Source organism: Paramisgurnus dabryanus, chromosome 7, assembly GCF_030506205.2.
Source record: "Paramisgurnus dabryanus chromosome 7, PD_genome_1.1, whole genome shotgun sequence".
Lineage (NCBI taxonomy): Eukaryota > Metazoa > Chordata > Actinopteri > Cypriniformes > Cobitidae > Paramisgurnus > Paramisgurnus dabryanus.
In genome coordinates, this window is record NC_133343.1 from 11,588,193 (window position 1) to 11,606,081 (window position 17,889).

Genomic DNA, 17,889 nt, shown 5'->3' on the forward strand with positions numbered 1-17,889 from the left:
GGCCTCCACATTGTGTCCCTGTTCTAATGACGCAAGAGGTGCAACTACGGCAGCTGAAAAGGCCATGCTTTGTGTTCTTTTTTAAATGTTTCCGGAGCCCGACGATGAAATCGATATAAATACGTGTTTAATACTTTAAAATACCCTCGATGTTACAGTCACTGCACTTGCTGTCCAGAATGAAAGACAACATACCAACTTAAACCCATTGTGCTACCTGTCTCTTTAGTACCGCGTGGTTTATTTACATATTGTTGCTGATTGGACTGTTCTTCTGACACACCCACCAAACAACAGAAAACGTATCTCAAACCCCCTTCGGTGTGGTGAACACAGTTTCCAGGAAATACGTTGTTCAACCCGGAAACCATACACTGCGCACCGTTTTGAACTTGAACTTGCCCCTGGACTTATGATCCAGGGCTTTTACAGGTGAAACTAATCAAGAGGCAGCTTAAAATTAACTGACTAAATTTAAAATAAAAAAGGTGGGAAATAAAGAACCCTATTGCCTAGACAAAGAACCATTTCAGCAAAAAAGGGTTCTTTAGTAAGCTATGGTTCTATATAGAAATGGTTGCTGAAATGGTTCTTTGTCTAGGCGAAAGGGTTCTTTATTTCCCACCTTTTTTATCATCGTTTAACCTCCAGGGGTCCAAAAACGCGGGGACGCGTTTTGACGTGTTTTCTCCTTATCATAGCAGAATCAACTTAAAATACTCCATCATTAATAATCAAACACTTATGTGTTTGACATCATTTGAAACTCTGAAGGGTCCTATTTAATTAGTGTACATTAACAATAACAAGAGATCTTTGTGTTTTTGTCAAATAAAGAAAATAAACAGGGTGCGCATTTAGACATTTCTGTTAAGGAGGTACCTCTGGAGACCTGGAGAAGAGAGGAAGAATTCGCTCTATGTGTGGTTTTGTGGGTGCTGGCTGAAAAACCGGGAAACAGAAATGAAAACCAAGGAGTGGCCCTTCACCATCTCCTGAAGAGCAATCCCCTCCATCTCCAGGTCGCCCGTCTCAGGGCCGCTTAGACATAATTTTCTACATCTTGACGGGCTGAGTGGGCGGGGCGAACTGCTAACGGGCGGTTCCTCAAAAGCTGCCAGAATGAAGGAATGAAAAAGGCCGTAGCAGGACACCCCCGGCGAGGGGGCGTCCGAGAACTTGTATGAGGCTCTCAGCCGCGTCGCCGAAATGACTGGTCTAAGAAACCAGAGCAATCAGAAGACGATTCTTGTTGACCTCCTTCATGCCCGCAAGACACAGCCAGAGGTGACGTTCCTGGACCACCATGGGTGGACATCGCACGTCCGATGGCTTGTGTGGTGACCTTGGTCGCATGTGGCGCCAGGTCAGAGACCGCACAGTGTCTGAAAAACCGGCGAATCGTGACCTCTCTTGTGCAGGTCCCTCAGTGCCTTAGCCTGGTGTACCTGCAGAAACGCCATGGCGTGCAGGGCAGAAGCCACCTCACCACAAGGCTCATGGCCCGTGAGGGAAGGGTGGCTGGTCCCTTGGGATGCCAACGTAACCCTTTAGCGGCTCCACCGTCAAGAGAGGTGAGAGGAGATGGCTGAACGGTCGGTTCCGGAAAGAAAACTGGTTTTCCACGACCGCGTCAACCATCATGAACCTCGGGAAAGAAAGGTACAGGTGGGGGCTGACTTTGCGGCCCCCAGTACCAATCAGAGGCGAGACGGATCGATGGGGGAGGAGGTCTCCACTCCAGTCGATCGTCTACGCAGCCCAAGCGAGCATGGCCGCCATCTTGGAGTCGAACACAGGCTCCGAAACCCTACCCGCAGGAGCGAGCGGCACCGAGTCAGCATCCAAAATGGACGGCCCCTCTCCGACGCTGCGACAGACACAGAATCCACGTGAGGACCGATAGAGAACGAAAGGGTCGTAGAACACGCGCTAACAGTCTCCAGCGGGACCTCTGGCTATGGATCAGGGTGCTGAGAGCCACTGGACGAACCAGCAGACCGATTCCGCACTGTTATACGGAGATTCGTCTTTCTGGAGTTTTGCCACCGCACCTTTAACGGGGCTCCGCAACAGAAGGGGGGGGTTACGTTCCCGGAGGCACGAAAACCATCTCCGCAAATCCAAGAGGGTCATGTTCATGCATGCGGAACACTAACCCTCCACGAACGCTGCATCAGCGTGCACAGGCACGAGAGACAATGATCGCGGCCATACCGAGGAATCATATATCTGCCACATCCGGAACTGCATGGACGAAATTACATCTTTAAAAAGACGCACTCGCCATGCCACGAGAGAATGGCTGTCTTTAAAAAGACACAAATTCAACTCGTGCTTCTCTTTTAAGGAAATCACTCTTTAATGCTGTGCTGAGTTGTTGAAGCACATAGGGTAGTGCCACGCACACACTCAAGTTCAAGTTCAAAACCGAAAGTAAAGAGGTGGAAATCCGCGAGCCTCTGCTGAAGTGCTCTTTCTCCAACAACACCAGCACGCAGCGTATCCAACGAGCAGAGAGAGAGCTTCTCAATAGCAGATGATCTGCCGGCTTTCGAAGCGAAAAAAGTGATTTGATATTTGCACCTGCCTCTTGTTAAATACTCGCGCGGCGGGTCGGCTCCGGCAGATGCTAATACCTACATGCCAAGTTCATTGGCGTTTTAGAAGTTTCTCGAAGTAGATTGGTCCCGCGAGACGCGCTCCCAATTCGTCGGTCACGACGTGACGTCGTAGTGACCGACTGAAAGGGAACCATTTTTCTTAATAGTGTAGGGGCTTGATGAATCAGGGAAAAATACGCTATGATCCATAACAACCAATCATGGAGCGAATGTGGGCCCCCATTCCTTCCTCTCTGGTTAGGTTTACCTACACTGCAGTGCAACCCTGGAGTTTCCCTAACTAAAACAGGTCTGCAGCATTTACAAGTCTCCGTTTACGAGACTTAATAAGTACTAATGTACACATAGTCTAAGACTAGATTTAAAGATGCATTCTTTTAAGTGTGTGTCTGGCTGTCTGTATTTGCACGCTTTTGAGTGTGTGCAGCTGAGTGTATGCAAGCGCTTTTAAGTATGAGCCTGTGTGTGTACGCTTTTGAGTATGTGTTGCTGTCTATATGCATATGCTTTTGAATGTGTTTGGCTGTGTGTGTGTGATTTTGTGTGTGTGCATTTTACTCCTTTAACATTTTGTCTCTTTATATAAAATGTTTTCATCTTTAATTTTAAGAGGCCAAATAGAAGTTTTTGCCTGCTAGCTAATTTTTACATGCAGTACCAACCCTGGCCACCAGGTGCCACATTGTTTAAATAGCAAATGGCGTTCTGGTCTAAGACCTGGTCTAAAGTCAGTAGCGCAATGTTGTTTTTCTTATTTAATGAGCGCGTTAGTAATATGCGCCTATAAACGGGACCGCAACGTGCGTTTGCTTATCACACACATGGATCCGCAGCATCACACAAACGTTTTTAAATGTGAAAAATTAAAGGATTAAAATTAGGGCTGTGTTGAAAAAATCGATTCACCGATTCTGAATCGATTTTCATGTTAATTTCTAAAGATCGATCCTTAACTCAGAGAATCAATTTAATAATTAATAACTTAAACTTGCAGCGTCATTGAATTCACGCATGCGCGCGAGGTGGAAGGACATTAAAACAACGAACATAGCGGTCAGTAACGTTAAGCAAGCGGTTGTTTTGAAAACTCTAGAAACGCTCAAAGCTGCGATCTATATGTAAAATAATCCACTCATAACAAATTAACGAGTTATTTGTGTTATTTTTATAATAAGCGCCAGTGAATCCACCGCAGGTCTCCAGCAAAACTCTCGCTGCGTCCCAAACCACATACTTCCATACTATATAGTAGGCAAAAAGCACTACTTCTCGCACTCTTTACGTACTATATACAGTAGTATGGAAGTAGGCGGTTTGGGACGCAGCGTCTCTCTCTCTCCCTCCCTCTGTGCTCATGCAGCCGGTCTCTGACGGGCAGAGGTTTCTTGAGGCGCGCGCAACGGGTCGCCAAATAAAGAGTTCTTCTTGCACATAATGCTAATAGTTGTAAAATTTTCTGAACTTTAAGCAAGCAACCCGTCTTAATATCTATATCTAGAGCTCCGACTCTCATATACAGGTATTTATCCTGTCTGTAGGTTTGTGCATATATTTATACCTGTTCATTTTACATACTGCCTATTTTTTATGTAATGTATGTATAAATACAAAATACAATGCATACTATAGCTTCAATAGTCTATAAAATTAATAACTCAGTTAAAAAGTAGATTCTGTCTATCAATACTTCTTGTTATCCTCTGGGCATTTTCACTTTAACATTATTTACTTTAAATTGTCCATATTTTAAAACTGTGGTTAAAAGCTATAATGAGTGGCAAATAACTGCACATTTTTATAATCCAAAAACAATATAAACTGAAAAACATGTATACCATGAAATATACAGTTACCGTGAAATAAAATGACTCATTTTGTGGAATAGATTTTTGGTAATTTCACCCACCCCTATCTGGCACCATTTCGGGCTTTTTTCAAAAACACTTATCTAAATCTCGAAGATCGGATCAGATCGGATCGAATCGAACAATGATAATCGATTCAAGATCTTGAGAATCGGAATCGAATCGATTCTTGAAATTTGAATCGAAACCCAGCCCTAATTAAAATGTAAAAGATTATTATTGAGTCTCTTGGAAATACGATTACGAGGCGTTAGAAGGCATGGAGAGCTGCTTCGCCTGTAGCCTGGTGTAATTGAATGTTTTGCTTTAAACAAATGCAAATATTGCATCTATTATTAAATTATTTTTTTAAATGCTACCCCACGGATTTATTGTAAATGATGACTTTGTACCTGTGAATATGGTGAGATGAAAACCTTTTTTAAAAGGGGCAATGAATCTGTAGTTTTTATAGTTTTAACCATAAAAGGGTTAAAGGTCTACTTATGATGTTCAGGTAGTTTTTACATTCAAAAACATCAAAAGCAACAAGTAATAGGCTATTTTATAACCTGGTTTTGAGGCTGTCTAGAGAAACACAAGAGCAGTCTCTCTGCAAATCCAAAATAGACTTGTGGCTTTATTACAAATGAATCAGTAAACAAGTAAATAAACCCTCTGTTTTCCCCACGCAAGGTGGAACTTTTTTAAAAACAAACTTCAACTACGCATTTCTAAATGTTAGGTTCCGAGGTTATACAGCAACTAAGTTCCACCACAACCGAACACTGTACAAACTTTGTCAATCTTTAAAGGCATGTTTACTTATTGTTGAGACACTGCATACGATTAGCCTTGCCCCTGGCCTCCACTTGTGTCATATGAACCTTTGGGCGGGGCTAAAAAAGTAGTCACTGCCTTTTGAATTTGAAGGTGGTGCTTAAAATCACTACGACGTCACACATTGGCACATTCCTGAAACGACTGTTTTTTGGCCTGGTGCGAAAAACTGTTATATTTCAGTAACATGGACATTTTTTAGTTCTGAAACTTGCAGGATCTTCATTTAAAGGTGCAGTGTGTAATTTTTAGAAGGATCTCTTGACATATATGCAAAATATTACACAAAACTATATTATCAGTGGTGTATAAAGACCTTTCATAATGCACCGTTATGTTTTTATTACCTTAGAATGAGATGTTTTTATTTACATACACAGAGGGTCCCCTTACATGAAGGTCGCCATTTTGTGCCGCCATGTTTCTACAGAAGCCTCTAAAGGACAAACTTTTTTTACTAAGTTGTCTCCGACGATGACATATTTGTCTGGTGGTGGCTAACGTAGCTTTCTATGCATTTCAAAAGCGAGGGGTGAGCAGTGGACTGAGCCGTTGGTTGCAATGTGCAAACTCACCACTAGATGCCGCAAAAAATTACACACTGCACCTTTAAGTATGATGACCTCTTATATATCAAAATATTAAGTAAAAAGTAAGAAAGAAATGCTTTTCAAAACACTCACGGCACTTACCAAGTGCTAAAAGGTTTCGGCTCTCTACATGTTTGTAAATTCTTTATTTCCTGTTTGTTACAAAGTATTTTTAGAGTACAAACCTTTTCTTGCATTTTTGTAAATCATTTTTTTAAATTACATTGATCATGTAGGTTGAAAGAAAACGACATTTAAAAGTTCAATTTCAATACAAATGAAAACAAAGCAATTTTTTAACATCAATCTTAAACTGGGGATCATCTTTCTCCGCTTAGTTTCAGTTTACAAATTCTGCCATCTAAATAGTAAATCGACATGGCACGAGCGCAACTGGCTTTTAAATGGGATGAGATCTGAGACTCTCATTGGTTCATTGCATGTTACACCCAAAACACGAGCCATTACTCATTATGAGCATAGAAACAACCCTTTTAGACTGTGCGCTAGGCGCACAAACCATTTATCCTGTCGTTAAATTAAAAAAGTGGATTCAGACACACCCTTTTAGCCGTGCGCTTTAGACCATGTGCTGCTTACATCATTAAAATAGGGACCATTATGTCCAAACAACTTTTAAAAGTGGATTTTGCATAATAGTTGCTCTTTAAGACACTGCTGTGTTCTGTATTGACCAAGGCTCCTTTATTTTGCACTTAACAAGTCTAAATAATGTGTTTTCATTTATTTTCATTTAAAAATGATTTATTTAACTAATATTTAGCTGTAGTTAGCTTGTTTTAATCCTTTAACAATAATGAGGAAAGACGTGTAATCTACCATGCGTTCCATGTCATTGCTTATCTTTGTTTCACATTTACTATTAAAAAAATAAATATGGCGGCTCAGTGGGAAGCACTCATAGACAGTAAAAGAAATGGACACAGCGACCCCATTGGATTCAACGGAGACAAGTGAAGTCAATTAGAAGCACGCACTTCCTGGGGGTCGAGCGTACTGCGCAGACTCAAACTGATCTTAATGACGTAGATGTCACGTGAGCAACCTGTCTGACAATTGTAAGTCTTCTAATAGCCGTGCCACGCAAAATCTGAATCACCCACCAAATCTTGCAGAGATGGTGAGGGTGAACAGGAGCAAATTTTGGTAAGTATTCTGATTAATAATCTCCCTTGACTTTATGCCTCCACGTCCACCCGTTTGCCTCATAGACAGTAAAAGATTGCCTGCGAGCTTCTCTTCCTGTCCATACGGTAATTTCTCTACTGTGCGACAGAGAGTCGCGTGGTTATGACGCAATCGTTAGAATATTTTTACAAAACTGCTTCTACTGGGCCATAACGTAAGATACATGGTAATGGAGCCTTTTATAAATTTTCGTGTAGATTTTGAAATAAATAATGGATAAATGGAGTCTTTAAATGTCTCAGATGTAAAGTTATTCACTGTCAAAGTGACGCCAAAATGAATGGGAGTCAATAGGATGCTAACAGCAGGTGGGGGTTCGCTAAGCAATGGCGTCACCCGGGGAAGCTTCAATAAAATATGAAACCCTGCCCCCCTGGTAGCACTATTGCCTCACAGCAGGAAGGTCCCTGGTTTGAGCCCCGGCTAGGCCAGGTGGCCTTTCTGTGTGGAGTTTGTATGTTCTCCCTGTTTCAGTGTGGGTTTAATCCAGGTACTCTAATTTCCTCCCACAGGCCAAAAACATGCAAGTTAGATAAATTGGAGATACTAAATTGCCCCTCCCCTAACCTGTGGATGGATCCATTTGTATGGATTAACTGGTTCTCACCATGAATACAGATACTAGAATGGTGTGAAATTATTTGTTTTAAAATGGTAAAAAACAACAATATATTGTACATAATAATACCAATAGTAGCAATATTTGCTTGGCACTACAATCAGGATAAATGAAGGTGGAAAACCGTATACCTGCTAGTGAGCCATGCAAAATCACAAGAGAAATTTCTTCACCGCAACAGCCCTACATGTCTTATTTTATGCCACTAACACCCAGAGTTTATGAACGCAAGCGTAATGTCAACATATCAAGAAAGCATAATGAGCTGATGTGCGATAACATTGGTAATTGGTAAAAAGTCCCTAAGAACATTTAAAGTGTACATGTAGAACAGGTTTAAACAGTAAAAAATGAAATATTACAAAATATATACCAGTACAATATAGCCTGTGCACCTTTCTGGTCATTTGCTTATCAGTTAGAGAGTTGAATAAACACAAATTCTATAAATCTTCTTGACAAAAATAAAAAATACAACATACAGTATTAAACACGTAACTATTTTAAAAGGTAATAAGAATGCTTACATTGAAGCTATACAGGTTCAAAACCAAAGTCTAAATTGTCGGAGGATGAATTTTTTTAAGAATTATTGTATAATTAGTTTTTATGCATGCATATAATTTTGATGAATTCACACTGAGTAATGCATGCAAACGCAGATGTTACATCAGTGATTTATGAGTAAACTCTCTGGTGGAAAGCATCTCCTTGCTGCTATGTGTTGGTCTGAGCCCTGACAAAGCAGCAGCAGAGCAGAGCAACAGTATGCCTAGCTGTGATGAAGTGACCTGTGCCTCTAGAAGGCACAGCAACGAAAAACACATACCAACAAGACAAGTGGCACAAATTTATAATGCATCACAATTTTACCTTTGTGGTTACTAATGGTAAAGCATGGCTCACTGAGATCTGAACCCTCGGGGAGGGTGTGACAGGCCACAGGCAGGCCCCTCTCCTGTAGGACTGTCCAGCAGCTGTCCAGCAGCACCTCACAGAAAGTCCTGCAGGGCAGCAGGGCTATCCCAGGTTTTTCAAAGTGCTGTTGGCATCTTGGTGCCAACAGTAGGCAAAAAAACCATTCCAAACCATGGTGGCAGCCTGAACGCAGGAGCCAACCCCATTCGTTCAATACAGCAGCCACATCCTGTGCCTGGGTGTGGTTAAAAAAATTTGGTACAGAAAATGTGACTGCACCCCGAGATAAACAGAAAGGCCAGTCAGAACCTCTTGGTAAGCAGTTACTGGAATCCTTAAGTTTAGCAGGGGTGTTAATTGTGCTAATACTACTCTCAGTGACCCATGTCCCTGTAAGGACGGTTGCTGTTGCTTTGCCTTTCTGAGCCAAATCCAAAGTGTGCCCAGACCCTGACTCACTGGCACTGGAACCTTTGATATCTATTTCATGTTCTACTTCCTCAGATAAAGACTTATCATTACCCGTTTTGAAATGACCAAGCTTCTCAGAGATGCCAGGTGTCCTCGCTGTGCCAGCTTTATTCCAATTCACAGCTTGGTTCTGGTCCCAGTTCTCAACAAAATCCTGGATGTTGCTGGCAGAAATGTTGTTGTCCTTACTGGTTTCGTCCCTGCCAGAATATTCTTCAATCACTTCTAGGGCGTCTGTCACAGCCGGACTATTCCACAACCAGGCATTGAAAAGTGCCACATTCAGAATCAACAGGAAGTACAAGCCCTGTCTGATCCTCATCTTTGCATAAACACTAATACTTCAGTTGTGTGTCATTTAAAACATGCTTTCATGAGTAATTTGCAAAAGCAGCATATCTAACAATACCATTCAATATAAGCTCTACTTTCCTCTAACTGATTAAGGCAGAGACTAACACAGAGAGAGAGAGAGGGAGAGAGAGAAAGAGAACGAGAGAGAGAGAGAAAGAAAGAGAGAGAGAAAGGGGCGTGTTCTTACTAATGTAAGGTGGACACAATTTGAGTGCCTTCAAAACATTAAAATAGAGAATAATAAAGAACAATGGGCAGAAAATAATAATATATAGAGTTGAATCGCAAAATATGGTACATTGGTAAAACAGGAATGAAGAGACTAAAAAGAGATGAGAATCTAGTCGACTAATATTGGGAGAGTCATTGTACACTACAGATCTACAGCACATCTGTTGTCTGCTGGGCTGTCTTGGGGCCATAACATATAGAAAGATTGCTATTTTTGATAGGAAATGTTTTGTTGCAAAGACAATTTTCAGTTCCACTATCCACCGTTCGTCCCATCATATTCTCTGCTTCTGAATCCAATAGATTTAGTTGTAGAGACAACAAAATAGTGTTACTTAAAACTTTATGTGGCTGGTCCTTTTAACTTTAAGTTAAGGTTACTGTAGAATTGCACATAGGTTTTGTAGATGTGGTCTGAAGAAAATGTGATTTCTGGTTTCCAGGTGCTTTTCTACAAAAGTTCTATTTAGTTTATCAATGCAATTTCATTACAACATTTCTTCTTAGTCCTCCATTTGTACTGGAAGCTTATAGTACATCTATTCATGCCATTAGTGCTGTCTGCAATTGGTCTGAGTGACTGTTCTGTAGCAGCTGACAGCATATCTGATCCGATGGGTGTTTTAGCCTGCATATGTGCAGAAACCTCACCAGTTTTCCCACATTCTTAATCTAAGCATGCTCAAAATCTCCAACTGTTCATCCAGCTGTTCACTGTGCACATGCTCTCAGCTCTCAGATCCCACCATGGGTACTTGGTCTGTCTTTCTCCCATGCTCTTAAACAAAAATTCTTACACAGACACATGGTATACATATTTATCTTAATGGACAAAGACTTTTTTGTTTTTATACAGGAATAGTAGACTAAGCCTTAATTCACACTTTTACCATAGCAGTAAGCAGTAAATGCACAGATGAATGTGAAAATACTATAAATGAATATTGGACAGGAGTGGATCCAATTGTTGCCCTATGGTAATAGTATTTAACATAAATATATAAAGGTACAGTTAGAGAAAATTTCTTGAAGCAAATGTCCATAAGATCCTAATGTCTAGCAATTCAGTGTGATATATTTAGGTACCCTAGTAGTTGTCACAACATCTGAATGTATTCAGAGGCGCGGGAAGATATTTTCGGTAGGGGGTGCTGGGGTGCTTGGGTGCGGATGCGGCGGGGGGGGGGGGGTATAGAGTTATATAATTCTAATGTTGTTCACAAGCTTTTTATTCTGCAGACCACTCTACTTATGTCTTCTTTTAAAAACTCCATCGCCCCCTCCCATCCATGAAGTAGCCTATAGCTGAGCTGACGGTGCATATATATATAGCCTATTGCAACATGGAACAGTTTAGATACTCCGGCCGGGCCTTTATTGCCCGCTACTGTCCTGGCCCGGGCCGTTTATTAAGCATATTTTTTTTATCATTACTTTATTAGCCTAATTGCGTGCGGAGAAATGCCGTATAATCAGAAATAGTAGGCTATATAGTCTTAAGAAAATATTTAGGCCAAAGTAACAGATGTGTCCAAAACGGTTACACAAATTACAAAATGATTTGTAAAAGTTACAAAATGCAACGCGAGTCATGTGCGGAGTCTCCTCTGGCATCACACACCGGACCTGTGCTGTATGGTGTGGCTTAAGTGCAATATGGAGTTTGAAGGTGTAAAGAAAAAAGAAAAACAGGAGAATTAACTTTGAGATTGACATCACTCGAGTTAGACATTTTTTTAATTCACGGGTTTCATTTAATTCTATTTTTTACACGTAAATGTAATATCTGTGTCTTAAATTTTGTTTCAGTTTTCCATGCCTGCACTGCGCGCGCCGCGCGGTGTAAAAAAAGATATTTTTCGACTGTATAATTCAAACATCATATCCTAAAACTGTCGACATATATTCCATATGGATTCATTTGGATTTATAGATGTGTAGCATTAAAATCGATGCATGGGAATAATTTATATACATTTTTGAAATACCCACCACACTCTGGTGACAATTTAGTTCCTTTTGCGTCGTTTTAATCATTTAATTCAATTGTTTTTACTTTCATTCAATAAAGCACACGTTGTGTAACATTTACTTGTGCGTTAAACACCGCAAAACAATTTGGCTATATTTTTAAATATTTCTTTAAAAGATGACGAACTAGAAAGTCGTTTTTGCATCGGAATAGGCCTACATATTTTGTTTAAAATATAATAAAACCATGTTAAATTATTTTAGAGTACACTGACATATTTTTATTCAATTAACTATTTTTAAGGTAAGTGGTTGCAACAAATTTATTTAAGCTACATTTAAATAAATTTTATTTAATTTTATTTTACTAATTGTTTTTGTTTAAATGTAGGTTAAATAAATAAATTGCAACCACTTACCTGAAAAAAAATAGTAAATTGAAGTTCATTCTTGTTAATTTTCTGTGTGTATCATTGTTGCATGCACACTTTTTTTACACGTACAAACTAAAATGTTATTTATATAGTATGACCATTGTAAATCATATATTAGCAATTCATACATTGTCAAAAATGTTTGTTCATTAAACAAGGAGCTCGATGCACCAGGATCAGTTTTCAAGACAATGTATGTTTATTTTATACAATCACTAGGTTATCTGAAAAAAAAAACAATTCATAGGCAAAATCACAACAGACCTGAATGCACTTACATAAATAACCAGCGCGTAGGCCTAACAGACTACAGCAAAAAGTGCGTTATAAAACCACGAAGAAGATACAAAACATGAAATGCAATGTAAGGTAATCATAACTAGGGCTGTACGATATGAGGAAAAGCTGCGATGTGTGATGACATTGTTTAATGTTGCGATGACGATGTGACTTGCGATAAATATTAAAATGTGAATTTTTGTTAGCTATACTGTTTCCATTTCTTAATGCTTTAATAGGTTATTTGCGAACACTGAATGAAGAAATCAAATAGATAATTTTTGACATGCTTTTATTTAACAAATTGCACATAAATGAGGCATTATAACTCTAAGAAATTAACGTTCAATTTCCCCTGCTCCTTTTAAAATATTTCTTGTAAACTCAAACTTTTCTCTTTAAATAAAACAAATATTTTCTTGTAAACTCAAACATATCTCTTTAAATAAAACAAATATTTTTTTGTAAACTCAAACCTTTCTCTTTAAATAAAACAAATATTTTCTTGTAAAATCAAAAGTTTCTCTTTAAATAAAACAAATATTTTCTTGTAAACTTAAACATTTCTCTTTAAATAAACAAATATTTCTCTTTAAATAAAACAAATATTTTCTTGTAAACTTAAACATCTCTCTTTAAATAAAACAAAAATTTTCTTGTAATATCAAACATTTCTCTTTAAATAAAACAAATGTGTTGAAATAACTTTTATAAAAAAAAAAAAAAAACGGCCATTTAAAATAACCGTAATGGCTCTCACTACTAGTACAAACCTTTAGGGGTCATAAAACCAGCAAAAAAATCTCCCCCTTAGTACAATTTACTGCCTTGGTTATCTCTTTAGGGCAAGTTCTTGGCCAAGAAAACCAGCATGTTAACTTTGCTAGGTTTCAAACATGTACGTTGACATGTTACCACATTCCCTGAAGTGCTGAACAGCCTCTCTGAGGGAGAACTAGTCGCAGGTATACAAAGATACTTCCGAGCAAGTTTGGTCAGCTTAGGGTAGGTGACCTGGTGGAGTTTCCACCAGGCCAAAGGGTCTGCTTCACTGTGAATGATGGGGGAGAACAAGTAGCTGTTAAGTTCAGCTTCAACAGCTTGCTCCAGATCCATTAAAGATGCTGTTGGAGTGCTTGGATTTGTTTTGAGCAAACTTCCCAATGATCGCTTTGTCTTTTTTTCGCTGGGTGGCTCCATGGTCTGGGCCTCTGTGTTCTCAGATGGTGTACCCTCCTTCTGTGCTGAGTCTTTCATTTCCAACATGATCCTGCTCTTGATGTCCTCAACTTTTTCCCTGCTGATGTAGGTGACCTTGAACCTGGGGTCCATGAAGGATGCGATGTCCAGAAGTTCTTGTGTTTCTGGGTCATCATACTTGGTATTCATGTAATCCAGGATTTTCACTTTTATGGACTTTGTCAAATCTGTGTCATCTTCCTTTTCTACAAGAACTGATGTCTTTAAAAGATGAAGGACGGGTTTTACATATGAAACACTGACATAGACTTCCCCGGAAAGAGCATCAGTAAATTCCTGCAAAGGGCGTAATGCCAGGTTTACAGACTCTAGTACGTCCAGGTCCTGCCAGGAGGGAACCAGATGCCTTGTTTTCCGGTCTGCCGATAGGACATCAGTAATGGCCCGCCGCTGCTCCAAGACCCTCTCAATCATCTTTTGCCTCGAGCCCCACCTAGTTGGACATTCTGTAATGAGTGAGTGCTCAGGGAGGTTGTGCTCCTGTTGTGCTTTTTTTCAGTGCCATCTTCTGCTTCCAGCTGTGGGAAAAATGTCCCACCAATTTTTTGCACAGCCCAGCAGCACGGTCAATGCGGCTGTCATCCTTAACAGCATTTCCTGGAAAGAAGATAAGAAATTAATTGTTACAAACTATTCAAACTACCAGTAATCATTGTAGCCAATTATTTAATTATTATTATTAAAATGTACTTAATTTAATAGTAATAATAATAATAATATAATAATTATATACTTATTGTAATAAAGTATTTTTTTAGAGGCTATTTTAATAATTAACTACAATTTTACACAGTGATAATTCTGTACTAGACACTAGCCCTGTTAGATAAATGCTGACCATGCAGTGGAAAAATACAACTTAAATAAAAATTCTTAACTTTATAAGTGCCCACTGTTTGCTATAGTTTATTTCAACTTAATAATATTCAGACAATAATACCGGATATAGCCTACATAGTACCATTTATTACATGGCTTGATTGAATTCTAATGTAGAATCCGTTCTGTTATTTCCTAATAAGTAGGCTATAACACACCGTTGTCATGAAAAACAGTGTTCCCATGGAGACTGGAGACTAACCGTTGAGACGGAGCTACTATTTCTTTAGCGGAAGCAATACAAGTGTTTTAAAATAAAAAAAATGTATCTTTTGTGTCAAATTATTTATTTGAAAGATAGCCATGTAATAAGCGGGATAATATAGAGCGAATACAACCCCGACGTGAAGTATAAAGCAAAGCACATATCATTTACACTTACCAATGGCAAGATGCAGCCTACGGCCAAAGCACTGAAGTCTGACCCAGTGGTTGAGTTCTGTGGCTTTCACAACGTTTGCCCCGTTGTCGGTGGTGATGCAAACCAGCTGATCTTCCCGCAATTGCCAGCTGGCCAAAGCATCACTTAGTCCACTCGCAATGTTTTCTGCGTTGTGTTGTCCGGGGAAGTAGGCTGTCTCTAGACATCGCGTTTTCAGTTCAAAGTCTTGATCCAGAAAGTGCACAGTGAGGCTGATATAGGGCTTTGTCGTTCGACTGGACCAAAGATCTGTGGTACAAGCGTAGTTTTCAACTTTACTCAGTTCCGATTTCACGTTCTCCCTGAATACGTCATACATTTTTGGTATGGCGACTTGCGAAAAATAAGTCCGTGATGGAATCTGGTATCTTCGGTCCAATTTGGTTATCAGGCTCACAAAACCGGGTTTAGTCACTGTGTTTATAGGCATCATGTCTTTTGCCAAATAACGAGTTATGGCCTCCGTGATTTCTTTGTGGCGTTTGGATGTTGTTTCATAAGGAGTCACACTCGCAAAACTCTGAGAAATTGACTGTTGTTGTAGTGATGGCAAAGTTTTAGATTTGCTACTCGATGTTTTTGGTTTTGTTGTTTGGCTTGTTTTGAATTGTTCGTGAAGCTCTTTATGATTGTATTGCAGGTGGTGATGGAGGTTGGTTGTGTTTCCTCGTGAAGTTGCCACCACTGTTCTGCATGTTTTACACAGTACCTGTGTTTGTAACGCGTCATCTCTCCTAAATCCGAAATAATTCCATATAGCCGAAGTGCTGTTCCTTTTTACCACAAGTTCTTCTTCAGATACCACATTTTCCTCACTTCTCTCGCTTTCCTCCGCCATCGTATATGCTAACGGGCACAGCGTCGCAACTAAATTTGACACCTCACAAATCAATCTGAGCGTAGCCGAACTAGGGGGTTCCCCTGATTGGTCTAATAGCGTGAACGCGTCAACCATGTCTTCAGGGCTAAACGTGATAGGTCAAACATTTATTACACGCTCTAAGCGCGTGTAATGAATGTTTGACCCTTATTCATCGCGTCAAGGCTGTCTGTTGCGATGTGTTCATCGCGCGAGTTCATATCGCGATGACGATGAAAATTCGATGTATCGTTCAGCCCTAATCATAACTTTTACCCCCAATTTAACAAATCATATTTAATAGGCTACCTGCAGCAGGGGTAACATAAACACATAAACCATCATGTAGGCTTAACATTAGTGCGTACAACAAAAATACAGAAAATGCAATGCAAAACACTGGAAAAAAATAATTTAATTTGCAATTTTTTAAAGGTAGGTGGTTGCAATCAATTTATTTAAACTATAACCTAAATTTAAAGATAAGTTTTTTTGTTTTGTTTTGTATTTCTAATTTTCTATGTTTAAATGTAGCTTAAATAAAGTAATTGCGACCACCTACCTTAAAAAAAAGAGAATTTTCAGTGAAGGCTAACTATTTTCGACATATAAAACATTACAAACACATTAAATAAAACTAGCTATAGAAAAGCTGCTACCATCTGGGCCTGCACGGCGGCAGGAAAAAGACGCAGAGATTTAAGACACCATCTCAAGGCCTACCTTATGATGATTTCGGTAAGCCTACACCAAACATAGATTTGCGCTCCGGAGTTCGGCTGATAAACTCTGCCATAAGACCCTGAATATCCAGATCATCCAACATTTCTTTGTGGACGTGAAGCAGTGACATGTGCGAAAGTCTACTCTGACTGATAGTGCTACGGAGCCAGGTTTTCAGGCGGCGAAGAGCTGAGAAAGACCTTTCGGAGCCAGCAGTAGACACTGGTAAACAGAGGCACAAGTGGATCAGCTTTTCCACCTCGGTGAAGAGCCCTCTTGTTTGTGGATGTAGAGCTGATACAAAGCCAGCAAGTTCTTTGACCGAGTGGAATGTGTGTTGTTTTGTGAGGCCACCCAGCATCCTCAGTTGCATGTCGAGGGATGCAATGTCCATCTGTGGAAGCTGAAGGTTACTCAAGGGCAAGGCAGCATCTGAAACAAGGCCCTTTGCAGAATCCAGTAGCACTTTTTCTCTCTTTGCGGCTGTTGACAAGCCAGCCTGATCGAATCTGCGCTCTAATTCCGAATTCATTAAATCCACAGCCTCAAAAAATTCACGTCGCCACTTTGATTCGCCACTGTCTGCTAAATCCTCCAACAAAGTGGTGTCCCTTAAACGACTCGGTGTTCTGCTGACCCTGGAATCTTTTGGCCACTTCAGGCTGAGAGCTGATGCAGACCCTTTTGCTTTTACCAAAATAGTGTCCACAACTACTTCTCCTCTCAGTGCACCTATAATAATAATAATAATAATAATAATACATTTTATTATTTAACCTACGTTTAAGCTACATTTAAACAAAAGGTTTTTGTTGTTGTTGTTTTGTATTTCAAATTTTTTTTTTAATGTAGCTTAAATAAATTGATTGCAACCAAATTTAGTAAATTAAATGAACAGAAATAAAACAGGATAAATAATCAGGACTAAGGGTAAAATTAAGATAATACAGCTACTTAAAAAATACAACTATAGGCAAAGAATATATATTACCTATGCGCTCTTTAAGAACTTGAATGCACTCAAGTGCACCCGAAACGCTCGCATCAGCCTTCTGCAAACTTCTTGCCACAGCCTCACAAGGCCCAAACAACGCCTCACAGCACAACAGCCCGAAGACAGTTCTGCCCTTCATGGCTTGCTTGAGAAGTCCTGATATTTTCGACCGGGTCTCCCCACGAACACTCCGGTCATTTTGGAGAGCTCGTAGGGTCTCCAATAGTGGCCCATATCCTTGCAGGAGTCTGCTTATCGCCTTGGTCCTTACACACCACCTTGTCGGACACAGAGCTGCGACATTGGACACCGGTTCTCCGTCGGGGAAAAAAGACTGATACAAACTCTTGCGTTTTGCTGACTCTCGGA

The 17,889-nt window shown here is 39.9% G+C and overlaps 2 protein-coding genes across 2 annotated transcripts in view; both read right to left on the reverse strand.

Annotated features, from left to right (window-relative positions):
• The window catches only part of col18a1b (collagen type XVIII alpha 1 chain b), a 127,557-nt gene extending 117,986 nt beyond the window's left edge, over nucleotides 1-9,571 (reverse strand). The window contains exon 1 of the mRNA XM_065240291.1: nucleotides 9,167-9,571. Coding sequence (XP_065096363.1) covers nucleotides 9,167-9,437 — 271 coding nt within the window. The 5' untranslated portion in view covers nucleotides 9,438-9,571. The remainder of the gene's footprint in view (nucleotides 1-9,166) is intronic.
• Nucleotides 9,572-14,015: 4,444 nt separating this feature from the next.
• On the reverse strand, nucleotides 14,016-15,914 carry LOC135731840 (E3 SUMO-protein ligase ZBED1-like). The gene is made up of 2 exons (XM_065249720.2): nucleotides 14,906-15,914; nucleotides 14,016-14,241 (listed from the first exon to the last, which is right to left on the reverse strand). The coding sequence occupies exons 1-2, from the start codon at nucleotides 15,897-15,899 to the stop codon at nucleotides 14,108-14,110; spliced, it is 1,128 nt and encodes a 375-aa protein (XP_065105792.2). The 5' UTR covers nucleotides 15,900-15,914; the 3' UTR covers nucleotides 14,016-14,107.
• Nucleotides 15,915-17,889: the final 1,975 nt, after the last annotated feature.

Bases quoted from the DNA above. Each gene is read 5' to 3' on its own strand.
- LOC135731840 (XM_065249720.2), bottom strand. From the start codon at position 15,899: ATGGTTGACGCGTTCACGCTATTAGACCAATCAGGGGAACCCCCTAGT. The intron at 14,242-14,905 runs GTAAGTGTAAAT...TCTTCTTTCCAG, and splicing joins TAGGCTGCATCTTGCCATTG to GAAATGCTGTTAAGGATGAC.